The following is a 13,491-nucleotide window of genomic DNA, read 5'->3' as shown; positions in this document are numbered from 1 at the left end:
GACGGAATTGTACAAAGGAACAGCTTTGTTACACTTGCAGCGTATAACGTCCTGATGTTTGACGTTATTTTCTATTGCACCACATGACAAAAAATGTTCTATTCTCGAGTTGTGTAAAGTAAGTTACATTAAGTTCACATTGGTAGCTGCAGGTAATTGATTATAAATATTAACACGAGTCACTGGATTGACTGAAACCCATTAGTTTGCTTCAAGTAATGATGCTACAGGGGTCATACGGAGATAGGCGAGGTTAGCATTTTTTTGTTTTGCGTGTAAACGGTGGGGGGTGGGGTCATGTCGTTGGTCTGAAACGGGGTTGAAACCCCGTCAATTTCTGGAGACCCATTCACAAGCTATTCTGCTCTCAATTTAACTTGGCTCCCAAAAGTGGGAATGAAACTCCCGCCAGGGGCCGTGACACTAACGTCGACAGGACAGGTTAGTAAGACTCTGTAAACTAGCCCTAATCACACATAGGTGAAACGGATAGAAATCCAGACGTGAATTGCTGCGCGAATTAAGATTATGATTCCATGCTGTGCAGGACCATGCTGTGAATAGACACCTTGTTCGATTCGAAGTCGCTGGGGGCCCCGGCCGCACATCCCGCTGTGCCAGTATAATGACGGGAGAGCCCCGGAATGGGGTTCGCGCCGGCCGCTGGCCAGTGCGAGATGCTCCCGGCAACTTGGCCTGTGACATAATCTGGTTCATGCCCCTCGCTGGGCGAGAAGCAGATTAGCATATTTCAATCAGTATCTAAATATGCTGTCATTATTTAAAGACGGATTCTCCCAGTGCCCAATATCCCCCCCCCCCCCCCCCCCCCCCCCCCCCCCCCGCCTCCGCCGGCACAGCACGAGGCCAGCAGGAATCAGTACTGGTCTCCGCCACTGGAGACCAGACGAGATGACCATGCCGGGGGGGGGGGGGGGGGGGGGGGGGGGGGGCTCGGAGGACCTTGGAGCCACTGGGTGGTTGGGGACATGGCATTGCACCCGAACACCCCTGGTGTCAGGTTGGCACTGCCAAGAGGAGGGGTCTAATGTGGGTGGGGAATCGGGCATCCCCATAGCGGGGAGTCGCTCACCTTTGGGGGAAGGGGGGAGGGATGCAGTGCTGCGAGTATCAGCAATCGGGGAGGGGGGGGGGCTGATACCGACGAGAAGGGGGGGTCTGAATGTAGACCCGTTGGGGGGGGGGGGTGATGCCAGCGATCCTGTAAGCGGGGGGGGGGGGGGGGTTGATACCAGCATTGTTATTGGGGTGGGGGGTGGATTTGACTGTCGTTTAGATTAAGCCCCCCCCCCCCCCCCCCAATCCCTGTGAAGCCGGGCTCACCGCCGTGATTGGGGTCGGGCCCCCTCAGTGTCGGTGCGAAGCCCACCCCCTCAAAAAAAAAGAATAAATTCCAAGTGTGGGTGGGTTGCGGTCTGGATCGCGCCCAACCACCCGGTGGGAATCGCACCTCATTCTCCGCCGGAGGCCACACTGAGAAATATGTCGGGAGAATTCTGCCTACTTTTTCTAGTGTGCTGCGTGTATGGCCACTTAACATTTCCACGTGATGAAGACAAAAGTTAAGACATTGAAGTGCAGGCCCCCAATAGGACATGGCACTGTAAAGACGGCTGGAATCAAGCCCCCAGTGACGCTTAAAAAAAAATTTAAATGAGCGCGGACTTCTCTGGTGTAAAATTGAAGTGTTTCGAGTCAAAAGACATCGTATTCAAGATGAAAGAATGTCTGAACAGGTTTGCACCCGAGATCTATCCTTACTTAGGCTGAGCGTAAAATTTCCCAACATTGAATTAAGATTATTAACGAGGGTTTAGAGGTTGCGAAATGTGAAAAGTGAAAATCGCTTATTGTCACAAGTAGGCTTCAAATGAAGTTACCGTGAAAAGCCCCTAGTCGCCACATTCCGGCGCCTGTTCGGGGAGGCTGGTACGGGAATTGAACCGTGCTGCTGGCCTGCCTTGGTCTGCTTTCAAAGCCAGCGATTTAGCCCCTGAAATGTGTTGTAGAATATGAATGAATGTCTGACCCGAACATGGTACTCACAGTATTGTATTTTACACCCAATAAACCTGTGTTATAAATCATTCTTTCCTCCCTCACCTTAACATTGCGACACCAAACATTAATTTAACCGGTGTGCGCCAATGTCATTTTAAATTAATTTTCACAGCTCAGCGGTTAGATAGAGGAATGATGTAAACATATCGGGATGGGGGGGGGGGGGGGGGGTGTATGTTATTTGCCTCTCTTTTGCTGATTTTCAAGCTTACAAAAAAGAAAAGTAAGACTCGAGTATAAAATAGTGTTCCCTGTTTTATAATCTCAGCTAAAGATTTGTTAAAAGTAACAAGCAGAAATTATGCCCTCGAGCTTTTAGTTTTTTTTTTAATTGGAGCCAACGGAATGATGTCAGCACCATAGGGAATGTCAATGTTAATGGCTTTAAAAATATTGAAAAGAAAGGAAAGCAAAACTCGAAATCAGTTAAGATCGTCAAAGTAACAAATATTTTAAATTAGCCACACAATCACGTGTGCGGAATGTCTCGGAGAAGTAACGGCGGGAGAACCTGGCAGGATTTCTTATTTACTTTAAAAACAAAGTCAGGAATGAAAAATTGGATATATCTGAGTCGTTCTTAGCCGGACACACTCTGTAAACCAAGCATTTTATCTTCCTAGATGCTTGTCTGCAGTTCCTTCAATTTCCCAATGACATCATCACCTGTGCTGAAATGGTTACTGTGAATGGTTGTCTCTTAAGTAACATCAAACTACAGTGGTGTCCAGCTTGTTGGCCTAATTGAGGATTCACTGAGAGTAAATCGGTGGGAATATATTTACGTTCATTTCTATGTAAACCACACAAACGCTGCTTCTCTGAAAGGCATCAAAGATTCTTCGATTTCTTTTTTTTTGTCAAACAAAAGCATGTTTAAATTTAAAAAATACCGTAGTTTCGGCTGCCGCAGGAAGGCAGCCAATGATTAACACAACCAAACCACACAGACATATCCACTTTGCACACAGGGTCATGGTGACAGCCCCTTCAGATGTAAACCGGCTGTTCCTGCGCAGTCAGCAGTCTGTACATGGCAGCCGGCATTGTCTTCATGTGGATCTGCAGGGCAGGAGAGAGGAAGGTTAGCAACGTTTTCCTCCGCTGTGCGAGGGGGGGGGGGGGGGAAAGAGGCCACGCCCTCGGCGTATTTCTAGAACAGCGACGTCTAACACGATACAGTGTCAAAACCAACTTACTTCCGTGAGTGCAAACGACATGAACAGGCGGACAGTACACAGATGGGCGCAGGAGATCCAGGCAGTACCCAAGGACACTTTCAGTTACATGACACCCGCACTTCTGCATAAAATCTCCCCAGCTGCTTCACAGGAATCCAATCAGCCAAAATGTGACATTTGAGTCAAGTAATAAAGACAGGGGGGGAAGAGGTGTTAAGGAGCATTTTAAAGGAACTTGGAGAGACAGAGGGGGTTCAGGGAGGAAACTTTAGAGTTTATGGTAATCCATGATGGAACAGTTACAATCAGCGATACCCAAGACAATTTTGGCCAATCCATCCACACCTGCACACCTTTGGGTTGTGGGGGTGAGACCCACGCAGACAGGGGGAGAATGTGCAAACTCCACACGGACAATGACCTGGGGACGGGATCGAACCCGGGACCTCGGTGCCGTAAGGCAGCAGTGCTGACCATTGTGCTACTGTGCCGCCCCATAGATAGGTGCTTGATGGCCGGCGCAGTACAATGGGCCGAAGGGTCTTCTTCTGTGCTGTAAAACTCTCTGTGGCCACTGCCTCCGCAAGGGAAATTAGCGATGGTCTAACCGGAGACTCCCGCATCCTGTGAAAGATACGTTTTTAAAAAAAACTATAAACGCCTTTTTAAACCGCCTTAACCACTTTTTAAAGGGTTGATTATATGAATCACAAGGCTCTCCCTTCCTGCCCCTCAGTTTAAATGACCTCCCTTCATTCTTCCTTCCGAAATGCATCACATCACCCTTCTCTGTGTTAAGTTTCATTGGCAATCTGCACCCACACAAGCCTCGGTGGATAGAATTGACTCCTTGAACTGCGATGAGAGCTGACGTCAGTAGATTGAATATCGCTCTGGTCATGTACAGACGTGCAAACAAGTGCAAATTGATCCTGAGCACAGTGGGTGAAATGAGTGCCCCTACACGCGAGAGCAGGAAGGGGGGGGGGGAATTTGCCAGAGAAGCTGATACGCTATTTTATAAACTTTTTTTAAAACGAGGAAACCGTATTTTTGAGAACATCATTGCAACTCCAATCACAAATCCATTTGTGCCCCATGGTTTTGGCAACATACATAAATGTGGTGTGTAATGTGCGGAAATTGTTTTTTTTAAATGTAAATTTAGGTTTATATAGCCTTGAGGATGACATTTACAGCACAGAAACCAAACATTTTGCCCAACTGGTCCATGCTGCACATGCGCTCCCTCTCCAAGCACGTCATCTGCGTCCATTATTATTTCTTTCTATTCCTTTCTCCCTGTGTGCCAGCTTAGTTTGCAACACTTTTCACCTCAGCCACACCCTGTGGTAGCAAGTTCCACATTCCCACCTCTTCTCTGGACAATGAAGTTCATCTTGAATTTCGTATTGAGTTTATTAGTGACGACAGGGTCTCTTGTTTCATTGCCCCCAGTTTTGGCCTGCTCCACCTTTCCTACCCAACACATCTTGATCTATGGGCGGCACGGTAGCACAGTGGTTAGCATTGTTGCTGCACCGCTCCAGGGTCCCGGGTTCGACTCCCGGCTTGGGTCACTGTCTGTGCGGAGTCTGCACGTTTTTCCCGTGTCTGCGTGGGTTTCCTCCGGGTGCTCCGGTTCCCTCCCACAGTCCAAAGACGTGCAGTTAGATAATTTGGACATTCTGAACTCTCCCTCTGTGTACCCGAACAGGTGCCGGAATGTGGCCACTAGGGGATTTTCACAGTAACTTCATTGCAGTGTTAATGTAAGCCTACTTGTGACAATAAAGATTATCATTCCAATCCCATTTTCCAGCTCCTTAGTCTTGTCTGCAATGGTGTTTAAAGAGCTCATCTAAATGCTTCTCAAGTGTTATGAGGGTCCCTGCCTCCACCACCCTTTCAGGCAGCGAGTTCCAGACTCCCACCAGCCTCTGGGTAAAAAAGTTCTTCCTTAAACCCCATCAAATCCTGCCCCTTACCTTAAATCTATGCCCCCTGGTTATTGACCCCTCGACCAAGTGGAAATCTTCCTGTCCATGTCCCTCATAATTTTGTACACCTCGATCAGGTTCCCCCCTCAGCCTTCTCTTCTCCCAAGGAAAATAATCCCAGCCTCTCTTCATAGCTGAAACGCTCCAGCCCAGGCAACATCCTGGTGAACCTCCTCTGCATCCTTTCTCGTGCAATCACATCCTTTCTATATTGTAGTGATCAGAACTGCGCACAGAACTCTGGCTGAGTACTCGGAATGCCTAACAAGCATTCCAGGGCGTGAAGCTTTGATTGATGGTCATCATGACAGGTGCCAGCCTTGGAGGCTTCTGATCGTCTAACCATGGCTCCTGTCATTTCGCCTCACTCAAAGAACGCAAAGTGTGTCGGCGTGCTGCAAAGATCTTTAATAATCTCATCAAAATCTCTGTACCCCCGTTTCTGAGATATCAACAATGATTCTACTGCTTCTCTTAATAACTAAAGAAATCCCTTGTGATCGGAGTCACGAAACACAATTTGGGATTTGCTGAATAAGAATACACTCATACTCCACAGCAGCAGAATGGATTTATACAGACACTAAACTTTGCAAAGTAGAAATTGACACGAATCATCAGCTACATAAAACCAGGTGGTGTAGGTACACCCACAGTGCTGTTAGGGAGAGATCTCCAGGATTTTGACCCAGTGGCAATGAAAGGAACTCTCCAAATGGAGAAAATCAAATTCGCCATCCGAGGGTCGGACGACGGCTTCCACAGAACGTGGGAGCCATTCACCCAATTGTTCCGGGACCCGTTTGTGGCCAACGAACAAACAGAAGAATAGCCAGGTAGCCAAGAAACAGGGGAGAGTAGCCGAGGCTAGCCGAGGTGGGGGAGGGAGGGACAGACCTGGGGGCGGGGGGGGGGGGGGGATTAGCAGCTAAACCTAAGAGAAAAGAAAGGAAAACCATAGGAGAAAGGGGAGGGGGGAAGGGGGCAGAAGGGGGGAGGGGGTGGAAGAGGGAGGAGACAGGGAACAATAGAAGGGACCCAGAGAGGTGGGGGGGGGAGGCAAGGGAATGACAGCCGGAAGGAGGGCACAGGGAAAATAACAAACTTGACATCTACAGGGGCAGAGAACGAGGAAACTCTGGGCGAAAGACGGGACGAACGGCCGAAGCGGAGGTGAGCGCAAGACGACAACGGCAGCGAAACCCATCCGGGGGAAACAAGCGACACCAACACCAGATCCATTTGCGTATTGCCCTATGTAAATGTTCTGTAATTGTTTCCCCGGCGCCCAAATGTATATGTGCCCCCCCAGTTTCCACCCCTCCCCACAAACAGATGCCTACGTATGTGCTAAAAACAATATTGCCAATTGTACAGAGCTGCTGTTGTTGACCTAGCACATAATACCCTCCCAGTTATTTTATTCTAACTTTTTTTTTGTGTTGTTTGTTTTGTTTTTTGTGCGTGCTCCCTTCTCTTCTATGTATGTATATATATATCCATGTATTCTATTTGGCGTACATAACGGTAAATATACTTTATTCAAAAACCCAATAAAAAAACATTTATAAAAAAATATATTTCCAAGTCAGGGTGGCGAATGTTTTGGAGGAGAACTTCCAGGTGATGGTGTTCCCAGGTGTCTGCTGCCCTTGTCGTGTGTTTGGAAGGCGCTATCGAAGGAACCTTGGTAAGTTGTTGCAGTGCCTCTTGTAGATGGTGCACACGGCTGCCACTGTGCTTCGGTGGTGGAGGGAGTGAATGTTTGTGGAAGGGGGAGCAATCAAGCAGCGCTGCTTTGTCCTGGATGGTGTGGAGCTTCTCGAGTCTTGTTGGAGCTGCGCTCATCCAGGCAAGCGGAGAGTATTCCATCACACTCCCGACGTGTGCCTTGTGGACAAGCTTTGGGGAGCAGGAGGTGAGTTACTCACCACAAAACAGTTTGATAAACAGGGGGCAGAGTGCAATAACAAAGTCGTTATGCTAAACCATTGAAAATCAATGATTAGGCCTGAGCTGGAGTAATGTGTTAAGTTTCAGGCCCCACACAATAGGAAGGATGACAAGGCCTTAAAGAGAGTTTAAAAAAAAAAAAAAATTTAGTGTACCCAATTCATTTTTTTTTCCAATTAAGGGGCAATTTAGCATGTTCAATCCACCTAACCTGCACATCTTCGGGTTGTGGGGATCTGAGCAGCACGGTAGCACAGTGGTTAGCACTGTTGCTTCACAGCTCCAGGGTCCCAGGTTCGATTCCCAGCTTGGGTCACTGTCTGTGCGGAGTCTGCACGCTCTCCCCGTGTGTGCGTGGGTTTCCTCCGGGTGCTCCGGTTTCCTCCCACAGTCCAAAATTGCCCTTAGTGTTGGTTGAGTGGGGTTACTGGGTTATGGGGATAGGGTGGTGTGGGCCTGGGTAGGGTGCTCTTTCCAAGAGCCGGTGCAGACTCGATGGGCCAAATGGCCTCCTTCTGCACTGTATGAAATGAAATGAAAATCGCTTATTGTCACAAGTAGGCTTCAATGAAGTTACTGTGGAAAGCCCCTAGTCGCCACATTCTGGCACCTATTCGGGGAGGCTGTTACGGGAATTGAACCATGCTGCTGGCCTGCCTGGGTCTGCTTTCAAAGCCAGCGATTTAGCCCTGTGCTAAACAGCCCAGGCTAAACAGCCTGTAAATTCTATGATTCTATGAGAGCTACGCAGACACGGGGAGAATGCGCAAACTCCACACAGACAGTGACCCAGAGCCGGGATCGAACCTGGGACCTCGGCGCCGTGAGGCAGCAGTGCTAACCCACTGTGCCACCGAGCTGCAGCCTTAAAGAGAGTTAGTGGAATGGTAGCAGCGACGAGGGACTTGCGTTACAGCGACAGGTTGGAGAAGCTGGGATTGCTCCCTTTTCGACAGAAAAGGCTAACGGAAAATTTAGGAGAGGTGTGTTTAACTGCCGGTACACAGACTTCGGAAGTTTCAGAACAATAACAATGCTGAATCGTAGACACAATAGATACACCCATGAATATTGAGGTATGGACTAACGGCAATATGGGGCGAAATTCTCCCCCAACGGCGGGATGTCCGCCGACTGGCGCCAAAGACGGCGCCAATCAGACGGGCATCGCGCCGGCCCAAAGGTGCGGAATGCTCCGCATCTTTGGCGGCCTAGCCCCAACATTGAGGGGCTAGGCCGACACCGGAGGGATTTCCGCCCCGCCAGCTGGCGGAAATGGCATTTGTTGCCCCGCCAGCTGGCGCGGAAATGCGGCGCATGCGCGGGAGCGTCAGCGGCCGCTGTCAGTTTCCCGCGCATGCGCAGTGGGGAGAGTCTCTTCCGCCTCCGCCATGGTGGAGGCCGTGGCGGAGGCGGAAGGGAAAGAGAGTGTCCCCACGGCACAGGCCCGCCCGCGGATCGGTGGGCCCCGATCGCGGGCCAGGCCACCGTGGGGGCATCCCCCGGGGTCAGATCGCCCCGCGCCCCCCCCAGGACCCCAGAGCCCGCCCACGCTGCCTGGTCCCGCCGGTAAATACCAGGTTTGATTTACGTCGGCGGGACAGGCAATTCCTGGGCGGGACTTCGGCCCATCCGGGCCGGAGAATCCAGCGGGGGGTCCCACCAACCGGCGCGGCCCGATTCCCGCCCCCGCCCAATCTCCGGTACCGGAGACTTCGGCAACCGGCGGGGGCGGGATTCACGGCGGCCAACGGCCATTCTCCGACCCGGCGGGGGGTCGGAGAATGACGCCCATGGTTTCAACTGACCATGCAGCAAAATAAAAATACCGTTGAAAAAGGGTCAATTAACTGATGGTTTGAGGCAGTCATTTCCACATGTCATTGCCCTGCTATGTACCTTAACTCAACATTTACAATACTCCAGGGACTGAGCACAAGAGTTCAGTCTAACAACGGCTGTGCACTGCTGCATGGCCAGCGGTGCTATTTTACGGATTAAACTTTAAACCATCGCCCCGGGTGAATGCCAAAGATCCTGTGGCTCAAGGTGGAAGAAACAGTGGGGAATTCTCCCCGGTGCCTTGGCCAATATTTATTCTTCAAACAACATCACTTAAGGGCAGCACGGTAGCATTGTGGATAGCACAATTGCTTCACAGCTCCAGGGTCCCAGGTTCGATTCCGGCTTGGGTCAGTGTCTGTGCTGAGTCTGCACATCCTCCCCGTGTGTGCGTGGGTTTCCTCCGGGTGCTCCGGTTTCCTCCCACAGTCCACAGATGTGCAGGTTCGGTGGATTGGCCATGCTAAATTGCCCTTAATGTCCAAAATTGCCCTTAGTGTTGGGTGGGGTTACTGGGTGATGGGGATAGGGTGGAGGTGTTGACCTTGGGAAGGGTGCTCTTTCCAAGAGCCGGTGCAGACTCGATGGGCCGAATGGCCTCCTTCTGCACTGTAAATTCTATGATTCTATGAAAACGGATTCTCTGGTCATTAAGGTGTCGCGGTTTGCGGGATCTTGCTGTGCGCAAACTAGCTGCCATGTTTCCTATATTATAACAGAGTCACTGTACATAGAAGATAGGAGCAGGAGGCGGCCTTTTGGCCCTTCGAGCCTGCTCCGCCATTCATCACGAATCCTGCTTTCTCCCCATAGCCTTTGATCCCATTCTCCCCAAGTGCTATATCCAGCCGCCTCTTGAATATATTCAATGTTTTAGCATCAACTACTTGCTGTGGTAATGAATTCCACAGGCTCACCACTCTTGGTGTGAAGAAATGTCTCCTCATCTCTGTCCAAAATGGTTTACCCTAAATCCTCAGACTGTGACCCCGGTTCTGGACACATCCACCATTGGGAACATCTTCCCTGCATCTACCCTGTCTAGTCCTGTTAGAATTTTATAAATCTCCATGAGATCCCCCTCATTCTTCTGAACTCCAGCGAATACAATCCTAACCTAGTCAATCTCTCCTCATACGACAGTCTAGCCATCACTGGAATCAGTCTGGTAAACCTTCGCTGCACTCCCTCGAGAGCAAGAACATCCTTCCTCAGAGAAGGATGAGGTTGCAGATTGTGGTTGAGGACAAATCTGATCAGTGCTTCATCGATGCCCAGTCTTGAGTTGCTAGATCTGTTTGAAGTCTATCCCATTTAGCACAGTGGTAATGCCACACAACTCGATGAAGGGTATCCTCAATGTGAAGACGACATCAAAAATTATCTTGGGCAGAACTGGGTTAATGCCGCAAATATGGCAGGAGAATATTCAGGTCAACAAGCAAGACTGAACAATGCAAACCCCTGTACATTATTTATCGCATGTTCCAATCACTCCATGAATTTAATCTGCAACGCAGCAGCGGAAGTTTGCGAAGCAGCCGTACATTTTTTTGACTTTGTTCGAAACTTGTATGCCTTTTTTTCGGTTTCCACGCATCGGTGGAATATGCTGCAATAACATTTAGAGCAGGTCCATGGAAAGCATTTGACGGTCAAAAGAATTTGTGACACCAGTTGGTCTGCGGAAGCATGTTGGCCACGTAAGAAGCCAGGGGTGGGGGGGGGGGGGGGGGGGGGTGGGGGGGGGGGGGGGGGGGGGGGGCGCGGCGCACAACCTCAATGTCGGAACAAAGGAGCCTGCAGACAGCACCAGTCCTCCCATGCTGGAGCCGGAACAGAGGGAATCTGGGAGTTGATGACCCAGAAGGGAGCTCGAGAAGGAGACCAAAACTGCACACAATATTCTAGGTGTGGCCTCACCAAGGCCCTGTGTAATTGCAACAACACATCCGTGGGTGTGAATGGTGCAACAGAAGTGAAAGTCTCTCTCTTTATTGCTGGTGCAAATGTTTGATATTCATCCAAGACTTTATACACTCTTGTGGAATTTTGTTGTTGTTGTTGAATAAACCAAGGTAGCTTCAAGGACACTGATCGGCGAGCTAATTACATTTCCTGAGTACATTCTGGGGACCAGCTCCAATCACAGCATAGCCACAATCTGGTCCAAAGTTTATACGGGATAACATCATGGATATTTCCATCATTGCCTGCTCGGTTCAGCTCCAGAGTGAAGGGTTTAGAGGTTGCAATTCTCCATCCAACAACTCAACTATTTTGGACTTGCATGGTACAACCCCTTGAGCTACCTTACCAGAAAGGGCTTCGCTCCCTCAATGTAGAGAACGCATAAATATAACAAAATATATTTGCCCCCCGTATGACGGAGGTTTAGGGTTCCCAACCGGGGTACGGCCAGCAATTTCTGCTCATCCCGACTCGGGAACGTGATGGGAGAGCCAGTTTCATCAATGCAACTGAGTGGCTTGTTTGGCGTCAAGCACATCGCTGCAGGTCTGGAGTCACGTGTAGGCCAGGCCAGACAAGGACGGCAGGTTTCTGGTTTAGCACAGTGGGCTAAACAGTTGGCTTGTAAAGCAGAACAAGGCTAGCAGTGCGGGTTCAATTCCCGTCCCGGCCTCCCCGAACAGGCGCCGGAATGTGGCGACGAGGGGCCTTTCACAGTAACTTCATTGAAGCCAAATTGTGACAATAGGCGATTATTATTATTATTTTCTTCCCCAAAGGACATTAATGAACCAGATGGGTTTTTACAACAATCCGGCAGTTTTGTGGTCACCGTGACTGATGTTAGCTTTTCTAATTCCAGATTTGTTTAATTCCCAGTGGATCTGATGGGGTTTGAATCCTGGTCTCATAGAGTCATAGATGCTTACAACACGGAAACAGGCCCTTCGGCCCAGCTTGTCCATGCTGCCCAGTTTCTATCACTATGCTAGTCCCACTTGCCCGCATTTGGCCCATATCCCTCTATACCCACCCTGCTCGTGTAACTGTCTAACTGCTTTTTAAAAGGAAAAAATTGTAACCGTCTCTACCACTGCCTCTGGCAGCCCGTTCCAGATACTCACCACCCTCTGTGTGAAGAAATTTCCCCTCTGGTTTCTTTTGGATCTCTCCCCTTAAACCTATGCCCTCTAGTTCTAGACTCCTCTACCTTTGGGAAAAAGATGTCAACTATCTTATCTGTGCCCCTCATTATTTTACAGACCTCTATAAGATCACCCCTAAGCCTCCTACGCTCCAGGGAAAGTCCCAGCCTATCCAGCCTCCTTATAAGTCAGACTATCAAGTCCTGGTAGCATCCTAGTAAATCTCTTCTGCACACTTTTTAGTTTAACAATATCCTTCCTATAATAGGGTGACCAGAACTGAACACAGTATTCCAAGTGTGGCCTTAATGAAATGAAAATCGCTTATTGTCACAAGTAGACTTCAAATGAAGTTACTGTGAAAAGCCCCTAGTCGCCACATTCCGGCACCTGTTCGGGGAGGCTGTTACGGGAATCGAACCGTGCTGCTGGCCTGCCTTGGTCTGCTTTCAAAGCCAGCGATTTAGCCCTGTGCTAAACAGCCCTTGATGTTACCAACGTTTTGTACAACTTCAACAAGACGTCCCAACTCCTGTATTCAATATCCTGACCAATAAAACCAAGCATGCTGAATGCCTCCTTCACCAGGGACCCTGTCCACCTGCGACTCCACCTTCGAGGACCTATGAACCTGTACCCCTAGATCTCTTTGTTCTGTAACTCTCCCCAACTCCCGACCATTAACTGAGTAGGTCCTGCCCTGATTTCATCTACCAAAATGCATCACCTCACATTTATCCAAATTAAACTCCGTCTCCCAATCATTAAGCTGGGCTTCTGGAATCAGATCAGTAAAACAACCATTGTGCGACTGTCCCCCTTCAAATCATTGATCATGATCATCTTAATCAGGGAACATTTGATCATGTCGTAGTTGCTGACAGTTGCTTTCAAATCTGGACTAATGTCAAGCAATGCTGGATGATAATCCCCATTTACCATCTACCTGACAGTACCTATGCACCTCATCAAAGATCTTAACTGCTCTCTGAAATGAGTATAAAATACTGCCTAGATGGGAAACTCTTTAACCTCAGTCGACTCTGTGCCAAACCTAGACAGACCACCATCAACACAAATGATTTAAAGGTTGCAGGTGACGACAGCATCATTGGCCACTCGGCAGCAGATTGGCAAGCCCCTCTCGATCTCTCCAAGCTGCACGCAAGGCACTCGGCCTGTCTTCAAACGTTGCCAAAAGAAAACCAACACCTGGTAGCCAAATATTCACCTCCCATTTCTGTTGACGGAGAGACTCTGAAATATGTTGAGCATTTCCCAAACCTCAGCAGTCACATCCCTCTCTCGGCCACCAGT

At 49.4% G+C, this 13,491-nt stretch overlaps 1 protein-coding gene across 1 annotated transcript in view; it reads right to left on the bottom strand.

Moving 5' to 3' along the window:
* Window positions 1-1,223: 1,223 nt before the first annotated feature.
* Window positions 1,224-13,491, bottom strand: part of LOC140429881 (amyloid-beta A4 precursor protein-binding family A member 1-like) — a 132,940-nt gene continuing 120,672 nt past the window's right edge. Inside the window, exon 13 of the mRNA XM_072517399.1 lies at window positions 1,224-3,144. Within this exon, the coding sequence (XP_072373500.1) occupies window positions 3,073-3,144 (72 nt within the window). The 3' untranslated portion in view covers window positions 1,224-3,072. The remainder of the gene's footprint in view (window positions 3,145-13,491) is intronic.

This window comes from Scyliorhinus torazame, chromosome 9 (genome assembly GCF_047496885.1).
Source record: "Scyliorhinus torazame isolate Kashiwa2021f chromosome 9, sScyTor2.1, whole genome shotgun sequence".
Classification (NCBI taxonomy): domain Eukaryota; kingdom Metazoa; phylum Chordata; class Chondrichthyes; order Carcharhiniformes; family Scyliorhinidae; genus Scyliorhinus; species Scyliorhinus torazame.
The sequence above is the reverse complement of the archived record's forward strand: the minus strand, read 5'-3'. Positions and strand labels throughout refer to the sequence as shown.